Source organism: Opisthorchis viverrini, assembly GCF_000715545.1.
Source record: "Opisthorchis viverrini unplaced genomic scaffold opera_v5_97, whole genome shotgun sequence".
NCBI lineage: Eukaryota > Metazoa > Platyhelminthes > Trematoda > Opisthorchiida > Opisthorchiidae > Opisthorchis > Opisthorchis viverrini.
This window is the reverse complement of record NW_008751753.1, coordinates 198,115-210,974: the sequence shown is the minus strand read 5'-3', so window position 1 is coordinate 210,974 and position 12,860 is coordinate 198,115. Positions and strand designations below refer to the sequence as shown.

The 12,860-nt window shown below is 44.8% G+C and overlaps 1 protein-coding gene across 1 annotated transcript in view; it reads right to left on the bottom strand.

Moving 5' to 3' along the window:
• T265_13733 (hypothetical protein) overlaps nucleotides 1–12,860 on the bottom strand; it is a gene marked incomplete at both ends in the record, with an annotated part of 76,186 nt that overhangs the window by 51,458 nt on the left and 11,868 nt on the right. Inside the window, 1 exon segment of the mRNA XM_009170238.1 lies at nucleotides 8,708–8,849. Within this exon segment, the coding sequence (XP_009168502.1) occupies nucleotides 8,708–8,849 (142 nt within the window).

Sequence of the window (12,860 nt, the reverse complement as noted above, 5' to 3'; positions counted from 1 at the left end):
AAAGAGTTCACATTTAGTATATTGGGCCGTTGGTTTCAACGACTTATTGCAAAGGTCTTTAGCAACACACAGGTGAGCGTATGGAGGACACAATCCGACAGACAAAAATTTACGAGTGTTTTAAATGCTTTAAACTTCAAAGTGTAACATGAAGAGCCGATTTAGGGGGTTCACCTGTGGTAGTTTGGTAGGTCATCTTACTAGCGATACATTTCAGGTCCTTTCTGCTTGACGTGCTACCCTAGGTTGAAACCGAGCAGCAACATAGTACTCTAGTTTGAGCAGCCTAAAAATTGATCTACCTTGTGATACACTAGTTGAAACAAACCAATGGATTGATTATAGATGAAGTAAGCATCTGTTTTATTGTTAGAAAGCCTCGTATATTTTATTCCCATAATCCCAGTGGACATGAAGTAAATCAGTAGCAACGCGAAGAAAAATCTAAAGTTTCCATTTACACTGGATGGACCTTGATGCTTCAGATCGATTTCAGGACACTGAAGGGACACATCATGATCCAGAGCACAAACCGTTTTCGGCCGAAATCTCATCACAAAAAATTAGCAAATCACCGAAAACCGGGCTTTTATGCGTTCCTAAAATTACATCATTGCACGCTCATTTGAGTTCTTGGCACGAGCCAAGAAACACTTGCATCGGATACTATGACAGCTGAACGAAGACTACCTGTGTTTAGAAAGTAGTGAAAGAACTGACCAGGTTACCCGGTCGTTTGTTCGAGGCAAACGTACGAACGGCACGTTTAAAGCCAAATCACTTTTTGAACACAAGGGAAAACGGAAATGTCTCTGCAGGGCGGTTGACAACAGCACGTTAGGATTGATTTTTTGGGTTACCAAGTTGATTTTTCGAATGATTCTTAGCATGAGGGTAGAGACATCTTCCGTTTTGGTCAACAATGTTCGACATACTGCGCGGAACAACACAAGTAAAACCAAGATTTTACATCTCAAGTACAACGGTGGTTGACTTTTTGGGTTCAAACTCGACATAATCACGCACATTGAATACCGAATGTGGGAGTAAAATAGGTCTCGCAAAGAGCGCTTAACTCTGGTTAGGACTAGACCCGAGTGTTGGCTTCTTTCTGGTGAGGCAAAGGGACTTTTAAGCAAATCCAAGAAAAAAGTGGTTCGAGCCGGCTATGGGAAACTGAAGCTTCTCATGGGTGACCAGAGTACCATATATACATTGGGCAACCGAAAAATGGTGAGCACAAGACGGAAGAACCATTACTCTCAAAGTTGATTTGATCGTCACTCATCGCTCTAGTTCAATAATTCCCTAGATCCATCCGTTTGACATTTGGAGACAAGTCGTTGACCTTAGGAGTTCATTTTCGATGGTTGACTGGGTCGATCGATTTCATCCTGATATTAGATCGATCGACACGAGGTTTCAAGAACGAGACTGAATATTAAGCAGTTGGGGACCATTTCATAATGACATTTCATGTGATTCGGAGTCATCTTTCGAATGAGCTCACACAGGAGTTGAGACATAGTGGCTCCTAATGGTCGAATAATTTCCTTTCTGTTCGTTTGTTACGTTTTCGTAAAAAAATCCGTTGTAGTTGAAAGTGCAACCATTTGGATAATTAAATATTTGGGAGCAATGTGTCATGAATAAGTACCACAACCTCAAAAACTGAAGAAACAAAGTACGGATTACATTAATTGTAACAGCGGTTTTTCGGGCGGTCTTGCTCAAGATCACTACCAAAGATAGATCCTTCCTGGGTGATTCGTGCAGAAGCCATTCATCCAAAAAAGAATTATCACCCTCCACTTCCACCTTGGACTGATAATATCGAATTACCGTGTGTTTTCTAGCTAGGACGTTTTATTATCGCCTAACAACATTCCGTCTCAATTGATCATTGTCTTATCTTTTGTATTAGCTCATGTTTATGCTGCGATTCCCACCTATATCCGCAAAAATCCGTTCTTGCTCGCCAACGAAAAGCGTGTTTTAGGGATACTTCCTAAGCCCACACCCGTGCATTTCGAATTATCAGTGAAGGGATCGTCACCGGAGGGCACACGTTTGGTGACGTGGTCACTGAGTATGTGGACCGCGAACTCTATATTTCACTAAGTGGCTCGCCAGTAGGGCATATTGGCGGTAGTCATTCATCGCAACTTTTTTTGCGATTATACCTACAGATACAAGTTCCGTGTCAGGGGCCATATATTGTTGCCATGACTGAATATACGACAGCATGACTTGGTCCTCAAACGCTTGACGGCATGCCCGATAGTCTCGATTTGACTTGAAATGACGACAATCGATTGTTGACTTTATCACCGTCAGTTTATAGCTCACTTGAACTTCCGTCATCGCGGACATCCTACTACCAATTAGGGACCATTTCCATTCTGCGACAATCCAATCGATACTGGCCATGTCGCCATCAGCTGTCGGTATAAGTTCTTTCCGGGATTGCTGATCCTACTGGAAAGCGTCCATTAATCGTGATTAGGCATTTAGTATCCGTAAAAATAGGCATACACTCCTGTAAAAAAGACAAACAAACCGGCGAGAATTGATGAGCATAAGTTAACACAGCCAACCAGCGCAGAATGGACGTCAGAACTCATAGAGGATCACCAATTATCGATCAGACACGCCATGCAGGAACTTTCATCGACAGATCGTTGCTGGTCTTGCTGTGCACTCAGTTGTAAATAGGGGATAGGACGTATAAAGCTGCAAACGTCAAGCGTCGAGCACTTTCAGGATCGTGAGCCTAAGAGGAGCAAAAAGCCTATAGAAATGGAGCTTGGACTAGCAACTGAAGGTTGGTGTTATCCGTTTCGCCTGATCAAATTCGATGGTCACTAGAGAATAATACTCATGAGCCAGACTTTTATTCAGTGGAAGATTGTAGTGAGCGACTCCTCAAACTACCAGCGGCAACACTTCAAATAACAAAAAATAGCTTCACCTGACTCGTAGACTTCGGGACTACGTTCAACTCTGCGAACTAAGAGCAAGGTAGAACGCACTGAAACCGCATCGAGATTAATGGTATCGGGCGAACAAGTTCTTACTACGTATGTAGCACGGCACAGGTCCATGAGTATGACAGTCACCAACCATTGGTTTCTCATCTGGGCTCAGATAAAGCTGTCTACAGTCAATCGCGATTTTCTGCATAATGCATCGAGCTGACAAAGAACATCACAGGACAGTGTGTTCATCTTGAATTCGCTATTATTCCCTATTCGTCAGCCTTGACACCAACGTCCCTAGAACTAAGGCGTTTCCTCTGTCCACATTTGGCATTCACATACCATTTACAAGGAACGCCGTCGAGAGTTCAAATTTGTCAGATTATGTGGACTACCTTATCGTGGTGGTGCAATGATTCTGTTCAGCTGTAGCACTCTTTCGGTGCCCAAATGGGATGTTGCCAGGTTGCCAAAGCCGACAGGGGAAGTCGAGCCACAGAGGTCGGGAAACGGATTCTGAACTATACTGACTGGAACTCAGTTCCTTAAGGTTCAGTGAAGCCAGAAAGATTTATGGAGAGCAGCCGACGAAGACCAGTGAGTCATCGTACTACAAGAAATCCAATCACGAGACAGTCTGGTGGTAAAGTCATCCAATTCATCGCAACAAGAGTAGAACAGTTGCGTGTTCACCCCAAACGACCACCATCCTTACATTAGAGGAAGCAGAGATGCTGGCTACCTCGGAGGAAAGATGGATTAGGGGATGTCGACTTTAAAAACTGCCCACCTCGATCGCTCAACGACTGAGCGTAAGCATCGGCGCATTATCTAATACGACTGATATACTCTTAAAAGCCAAAAGTCCGGTGGGACGAAAACGCACGTGCTATGTGCATCATCAATCGGAGTCAGACAATCATGCTTTAGCCCCTCCGTTCAGGTCAGTCCCCCACCGTTGGGTGAAAGATTCTCAAATCGTTTATTCCCGTCAAGCTGCCTGAAGAGGAAAGATTTTGTCGAGGGACTGCTGCTCAGACCGTTGAGCCAAAGAGCATGTACCGTCGAAAAACGTAACAGTTAGTAATCACAAAAAATAAATAAGAATGAGGAAGCGTGAAGTTTGACTAATGAACTGAAACGCTGTTGTACTGACATAGGTCAGCATCATCACCATCACTGACAGCAACACCAGATGGTAAATTGACAACCATGTCAATTAAGTTGAATAGACCCTTACGGAAGAAAGAAACGGAGCAGGAAGAGGGATCTAGGGCCAACACACAACAAATATCCGAGGTTCGTACACTTCCAACACTCAGTTAGACAACCTGGATAGAAATTGACAGCACGAATGCCACTGGCATTAATTAGCTGCCATATTACTGTGTTTCCAGCCAAGCACAGGGATGGTCACGTGGACCCCACAGCGGAAGGTGAGCGGACTTTTCGTAACATCCTTCACTCCCTTCAGTCATGGCAAATCCTGTCCACCCCGAGCTTCCACCACTTCGAATAAGGGACAGAAAACGGCGTTCGGCTCGGTAGGGGCTGAACTGGCATGCGTATCACATGACCCAGGCACCTTAGCTGATAGTACTGGGTACTTTGAGTGAAATACCGTCTGCTTCACCAAACAAGTCTCGCTTCACTCCCTTCAGTCATGGCAAATCCTGTCCACCCCGAGCTTCCACCACTTCGAATAAGGGACAGAAAACGGCGTTCGGCTCGGTAGGGGCTGAACTGGCATGCGTATCACATGACCCAGGCACCTTAGCTGATAGTACTGGGTACTTTGAGTGAAATACCGTCTGCTTCACCAAAACAAGTCTCGTGATCACCTCATTCCGAATTCGTTGGTTCAAACCAGTTTCAGCTATAGTTCTGAGATATCGGTGGTCAACGACTGGCCGAAGATGCCACAGATCTGCACCGCGAACAAGAAGAGGTTTCGCAGCCATAAAGCAATGCAGTCCGCACTGTAGTCTAATATACGCCTCCTCTGAGACCCAGTGATATGAATAGTTCTATGCCAGTGAGCCAGCACACAACCTGCAACCAAGATGAAGGTCAGACCTCAGCTCAGAGGTCAAAAGATCCAAAAGTTTGGAAAAGCGTCAAAGCTGAAGAACACATGAGTGTTGATTTTAACGCTTGCATGTGACTGCAACGGACCAAGAGCTGGATAGCTGTCTCCTCAGCTGAGATTCTAGACGGTAAGAAAGCTTGTTCTATCATTTACATAGTGATGGGGTTGCTTGACTATTAGCTAAGGCGCATCACTTGTAACGGTAATATAAGCTTGGTGGGCTGCCAACCTGACAGTCATATCTGAAAAGTGAATATCTGTGTAATCAAAGCAACCCTTTCGTTTAAAAAACAAGACCAATACGCAAACACGGTAGAACATGGCCGGTAGATTTTATGAAATCTGATAAAAGCAAGTGAGTTCACGTTGGTCTTGTTGCTGCCCCCAGATGCGCATCTGACAAAACTTTCGCTTTATAGACTGTGTAAAAGACATATCAACTAAGAAAAATCGTTGACCTGAATCGCTAATATCCCACGAGAAAATTACGTTTGCATAGTTTGAGAAGAGACTCTTCTCACAAATACACACATACACCTCTGATGTTAAAAAAATTTTCTTGGAGTCTCCTTCCCATTGCATAATGAAAGTCACGGATGTTTCGATTACCCAAAATCCACTCGTTTTTATCCCACGCTCGTTCGAGTAATATTGCAAACACGGAATATTCATATCGATTTGATGGACCCAGCTGATTAGTCATCTAATCCCTTTCTGTCCAGAATTGGATGTGCATCAAACATGTTCCCTACGAGAGGAACAACAGAGCTGTGACAGAACTTGCTAGCGAAGAGACTAGACATTTGCCATCAAGAGGACATGCACACATAGTGTCAGTCTGTGAACTTATTGTAAGTGACTGAAGAACTGGGGCATGAATGCAAGACGTCCGTGTGATCGGCTATAGCCACTGACTACGATATACTAAGTGAGTAAGAAGTTTGCAGTTGGTTCCTGACACAGGAAAACCGCTGAAACGTGAAGTCAATCGGAAACGACTTCCTCATCCTCCAAGTCAATCAATTAAAGGGTTAATTAGAAAATATATTGGAATTCGAAAAGCCACTGTATAAAAAAACAGTAAACCTCTGGGGTAAAAAGGTTATTAGAATAGTCGAGCTCACGGCATTGTGAGCAAAAGAGGGTCACAAATTTGAGCAGAAATTGAAAATCCTCAAACAAAAATATTCACCCTTTCTGACCCCAACCCGGGAGTCATGAGGGTTCCACTGTAGACAATTTGGTGGTGCATTCGTTCGCATTTGCTTCCACATCAGGCGTTGACCCCGTACCATTCCTTCTGTGCACATCCCGTCAGCACGTTTAGGGAGCTGGTTAGGCTGCGTTTTCAGGATATGCAGTTACCGTACCTAGTACCTGGTTGCGATCGAAATGAAATTTTCCGTACAAAGCGGACGCCGGACACGAAGGCCTGTAGGATGTCAATTAGAAGAAACTGGCTCTCGCGTGCCCGAAGGAGCACCTCTCCAAATGACGAGCTGGGTACCAGTCTGTTTAGTGTCAGGTTGTCGCATCTCTTTCGGAGAGTTACAAGCCGATAAAGGCACCCTAACCTTTGTTAACTGAGCTGCTACCTCCAAACCGATGAATCCATTATCCGCAAGGTGCTCAGCAGAAAACTATCAACCAAATCAAGTAAATAGTTTTCTAGGATAAAAGCAGTTGGATCAGCTAACCATTCGTGCACCAGCGCCTTACAATATGGCGGTAAAACGCACAGTTCGTATTGACGAATCTCGATCGTCAAGCTTTTCCGATGCTGAGTTGAGTTTAGGTGACTTCCACATAATAGTCCAGATAACGAGTTAAGTCCCCAGATAGGAGTTCGGCCATCGTTGATCCCAATGACAGTAGCTTGAAGGACAGTGACAAAAAGAAAGATGAAGAAAAGTTCCTCCAGATTCCTACACAGCCTGTAGTTTATGAACTTCATCCATCTGATCAAAAGCAGGAAGGTTAAATACAATGCTTGGTTGACCACATGTGAGGTGGTGTTCAAGAATTTGTCGAAATGGGAAGATTTGGTGTACACGACTGCGGAAACTAGTTTGTTCTTTGAGGATTTCAAGTTTGGTGAAAGTGCAAAAAGAATTACTACTGCCCGCGCATGTTTGAGTAGTCAGTGCGTGGGCCCTTACTGTGGACCGTACGGGCCAAAAACCTCGACCAAAACCTGCCACCTTGACGGGGTTGCCGGACTTGAGTGCTACAATCATCCCACAGGGTGTGTTGGCTGGAAATCCGTTCCAAATTGCAAACATGCCAGGCGATCAGTCAAGCGGAGGACGAGCGTTTGTACTACTGCTAACAGATATGAGGCGGTCAGAAGGTGAAGTAGTACTGCCCTGTGCGATAGGAGTGTAGTTAAGAGTTTCCTTCAGGTAACCAACATGCCAATATTTAGAGAATGCAGCGATGCTGTTTTCCTTCTAGGAAGGACATTTTAGAAAAGGCTAGCATTAAAACCAGATACTGAAATCACACAAAAGTTGACCGTACCTGCCGGCGAATCATCCAATGCGACCAAAACAATCCATCACCAATGGCTTAGGCACGCTTCATTTCTTCGGTCTGTATGATTCACTTGTACGTTCTTCTTATTTCACTAGGCCTTTATTAAGTTGACGTTTAGCTGTTATGCGTGCGCGATTGTGAGGAGAAAACTCACTAGTGAGAGGGATTTTACAGAGATACACGGTTTGTTTCCAGTTATTCGACCCACAAACGCTGACCCCAACACGATTTGAAGCAACCTCGATAGTAGATCAGTGCCCGCCAATGCACTTGAGAGGCTCTGGTATCAAATGGGCGGCGACACCAGTCTGGAATCCTCCCTAGAGGCTTGTTACATCAATTTCGCTACCATGTTGATGGGCCGTTGCCATAGAATCCCACGTTCATTATTATGAACACCGCTGCTTGGTCGGAATCCACCAAGTGTTTCAATAGAAACGACAGACACGTGTAAAGCGCCGTAGAAGAAAGGTTACAATGTGACCTGTCTGAGTTTATTGATGAGCCGTCAATTGCGAGTGCCATCGATGCAGCCCACGACGTTAGAACTCGAGGCTTGCCAAACACACGCGATCGGTGTATAATTCTAGAAGCAGCTCACCGTCATCACTCCTCGTTGTATAGTGGCTGTGACCCTCCGAGGATTACTTCCAATGGGTACAGGCGAGCAACACGCTCATTAAGCTATCCAGCCAACACAATTATGGTAGGCAGGGGTACTCGCTAAAGAACTCCGGGTTGGGTGTCATCCGCTGAAGCAGAGTTACGTTCCCTCAACGCGCAAGCCAAAATGGTGGGTAGGTATCGCTCAGACCTGGACCTTGAACACCGCTAATCTGACAGCTCATAGCTTCCTACTAATGGATACCCAGCCAAGCAGCTCACTTACAGCGAGTATAAGTTCCACACCAGATGATGCAACCGGAATCTATGGAATGGTAAATGTTCGCGGAATCCGAAACCTGTGATGAGAATGAAGACTGCACTGGGACCATACCGACATGCCCGTGAGAAACAACATACACTGATGCCCATACCCCACTTTCCAGGAGTAACGAAGTTATCATCAGCTCAGTAGCACAGAAAAAATTTCACCAAAACTTACCAAGCCTTGATATCGGAAGGAGTCGATCACCGTGCGGACGAACAACCAACAAGAATAGATAAATTCGAAGCGAAAATCTGTGAAAAAGTCCAGCATCAGGATAGTTGCCCAGATAATAAGCAGTTTGAAAGGTGTTCCGAATCTGTAACAGAGAGCAAGAGTGGAAATGCAAACACCATGGATGCCGAGATGAATGCATCTGAAAACTCAATATGAAATCCGCACCGATTATCATAGTCGGGCAAAGTCAGTAACGCAAAACACGTATCTTATTTACGTCAATGCATTAATTTAAAGTTTCCAGTGGATACACTACACCTGAACATACGGTGCATGGCCAACCACGATAATCGGATAATTGAGATAGAGCACTGAAGATAGAATACGGCATCTGAAGGAATAATCTATAGGAACTGATATGAAAAAACTGTAAACCGAAGTAAAATTAATCCCAGCTCTCATACAGATTATCATTCAACGATGTAATCATTTAGAATTTTGTTATCATGTTGACTTTAAAAGCATATGCATTGAAGGGTGGAAAACATAAGTTCAAACAATCTGTCACTTACAATATGATAGAAAATATAAAAATCGTTCAGCTGTAGCACCCTTTCGGTGCTTAGCTGCCATGCCACACGAATGAGGCACGAGGGCTGGGATACCGTCAGGCCGCCCAAGCCTACGCAAGGGAAGTCGAGAGGCAGAGGTCGGGTTCGAACGACGGACCTTTCGGTCAGTAAATCCGCGCTCTAACCACTTGGTCCATCTCGCCCCTAACATATGATAGAACCAGCCTCGATGTAAACGGTAAAGCAATAACGAACTACATGTATTAAAAAGAGTGGGACGAGATGGCTCAAATGGTTGGAGGGCGAATTTACTGACCAGAGAGTCCATGGTTCGAACCGACCTCTGCTTTTCGACTTCCCCTGTCTGAGCTTGGGTAACCTGGCAGTATCTCAGTCCTCGTGCTTCCTTCGGGTAGCATTGCAGCTAGGCACCGGAAGGGTTAAAAAGAGTTCTGCCCATAATGGAGTCAACACTACTGATTTAATATTCCGGTATCAGGGCACATGGCCGGGATGAATACACAGTTAACTGATGATGAGTTGGGCATACCAATCACACCGCTCAAGCGTGAACTCGTTTACCCGTTCAAAATTCAGATGTGTCCAACGTGCACTGGAGCAGTGGTAACATGCTCCTCTCGCACGTCAGGTGTTCTCAATTCAAACCCCGACAGGGCCAAAATAAACAACAAAACTAGAAAGACAACAATCACAAGTTTGATGTGTCATCTATACAAGTGCTTCGAATTAACAAAAACAAACACTGATGAAATAAACAAATTGAAACCTGGGAATTTCCAGAGGAAAAATGTTGATAGATCGCATTGTCGAACCGGAAACACTCTTATTGCAAAAATGGGTCGTCCTGAGTAAACATCCTGTCTGTGCACTTCTATGAACGAGTGTCGAAACTAAATAAGAGTTCGTACTCATATCACTCTGGTTTTAACGGTCGTCCTTCTGTTCTGGCGTAATCATTCTGGTGAGTCCGAACCAAAGGGGAGAGCTTTGGACTCGAGTTTCGCTCTTATTAAAGCTGATCAGCAATGCATTTCCAATGTCCGTGCCGGGAGGTTGAACTAGGGACACCTGACATGCGAGGCGAGCATGTGGACTGACCATCATAATTACGCCAAGACAGGAGGACGACTGTTGAGTGATGTGAGTATGAACAATGCATATCCCGCAAACCCCACAACAGATATCAAAACTGTAGAAGTTCGAAAATTACATGATATGAAGTCCTTCAGAACTCTTGTCAGTTCTGCGCAACATCCCCTAAAAAATGACTGACAGACAATAGATTATTCCTTCAAGTTGACAGTTCCTATCACTGTGATGCATACAACATGTCTACAGTCATGAAAGTGTAATTAAGGACGTTTAAGAGACGTCCAAACCACTACAAAACAGGTATATGATAGGCCGCTGCTCTGGTGTTTTAAAGAGTGACATCTTTGCATATGATGGAGCTGCCTCTAATGTGATACTAAGATGACGTGTCAAAAGAATAAGTTGTAGCAAATTGATACGTTTTCTTCATTCGCACCAAAAGGCTTAAATAATGGCATCATCGTCTGATGAGGAGAATGCTTCTTAGCCGCTTTTTAGTGGAGTAGTTTTACATAAGCTATTAATCCACACTTTTCAACCGATCGCTATCTTAGTTTTCTATCCATAAAGCATCACCTCCATAATTTGTAGCTTATGTGAACAGAAAGACAAGGAGGGTTAAAACACGTCATATATGTTGATAAATGCTATCCAAGAAACACCCCTGCAAAGGGATGGGTAAAAGTATACAAAAGTGTTTCGAATCGGATAGATCTACTTCGCGATCTTCAAGAAGAATCCAAGATTCCTTTCACAATGTCTGAGTAAAATGATAGAACCTAGCATCTTGAGTGGTTTCTGTAAGTAGTTACCCGTTAGCGAATATTAGGGTGGTCACTCGAGTGAAATCTACTTGGACAACTACCTGTGGCGAATCGGTAAGACAGAATTCCTCGTCTACAAAAACTCCGAAAAAGAAAGACTGTCTACAGTCCACAGAAGATCGCTGACTGCTCGAATAATTTGCAACAGAAAGGACCATGAATGGTGATATCCCCCAAAAAGCATCAACCATGTCTGCAACCGGTGAGATTTTGGGTTTTCAATTCAAATTTCATTATACAATGATCACAATGCGCTGAAAAGCCAAGGCAGTACTTCACACCGGTTGAGGAGCACCACTAGCGTGCACCTCACGAACCTCTAGAGACTCGGACTTCATAGCCCGGTTTGTAGCTGAGCAGTACATTATCAGACCATAGACTGCAGACCGCTGGTTTGAATTAGCTTGATCCCAGTTGTAAACAGACTGTGTCACTTAATTTACGCCGCCTTATGAAGGCCCGTGAAGATGGGACCCGAGAACAGTGAGCAGGGAAGGAGCTGTGTGGATGAAATCTTCACATTCCGCCAAGTGTTAGGGCAACGGCATGCGTATAGACGTAGCTGTGGCACAGCGCGTGTAGCAGGTTACAGCAAGGAATGTGCTATTGTATGGTTGCGAAACACTCTGCGGACAGATGTAAAGCATATTCAAGCGGTTAACCACGTATGTCTCAAAAGCGCTGGTGATGTCAACGAATTCGTGACGAGGTAATGAGAAAATGGACATCTAGTTCTGCAGCAGGTATTTCAGTAGCGGAAAATAGCCAGTACCAGCAATTTGAGTGGCTCAGTCATGTGCTACACACGACGAAACATCGTCTAACGAGACAACTGTTACTCCTCGTGCCTTCTTCAGAATGGAGCAAACCGCGACGTGAACGTGTGACTTGGGAGAAGGGAGTGACGGAGGAGCTTAGGTGTTGTCAGTGCGGTTTGTTTCGAAGTTTTGGTTTTGCGCTTACCTGAAAACATCACGAGAGATGGAGGCTAACCAGGTCAATAACGTCCGGGATGTTATTTTTTAGGGTTGCTTGACTGGGCGTTTGGAGACGTAAGCACCTCGGAATGCTTGCGAGAGGTCAGTACCAGGATCCTCCCTCGCCCATTTTTTTCTTTTCACTCAGAGGCAGTGAAGCATCAGTGTCAACATTGATGTTGCCATTTAAGGTGATTGTGATAGTGGGTAGCATGGAAAGCGGAATGGGGGGGGGGGGGGTACATACAAAAAGGGCTCATGCAGTGGGATGAGGAACACACCTATCACCAAGACGCTGAATCTTTCCATGGTGTAACGGGTTTTGCACCTCTCTAACCCAGAGGGCAGTCCACGTGTGATACTCATAGAGCCTCTCACAACAGGTTGGCCAATGGGTAAAGGTTTGACTACCACAGCCTTCAGTGCCTCCAGGTTGGGGGTCGGAACACGTGTGGCGACTTGATCCTTAAAATGTGGGCTACTCCGACGGCCCTACGCTAACAACGGATGCCTTCTGGTTAGGCTGTTGGGCTAATGCTTCGGTTGAGGACCCTAGTCGTCCTACTGTCTAGGTCTGAGCGCCCTGGAAGTATCCCAACCTATGTACTACCACGAATCACACGCCTATAAACAATCTCATACCACATCCACCATCGTATAGGGCCAC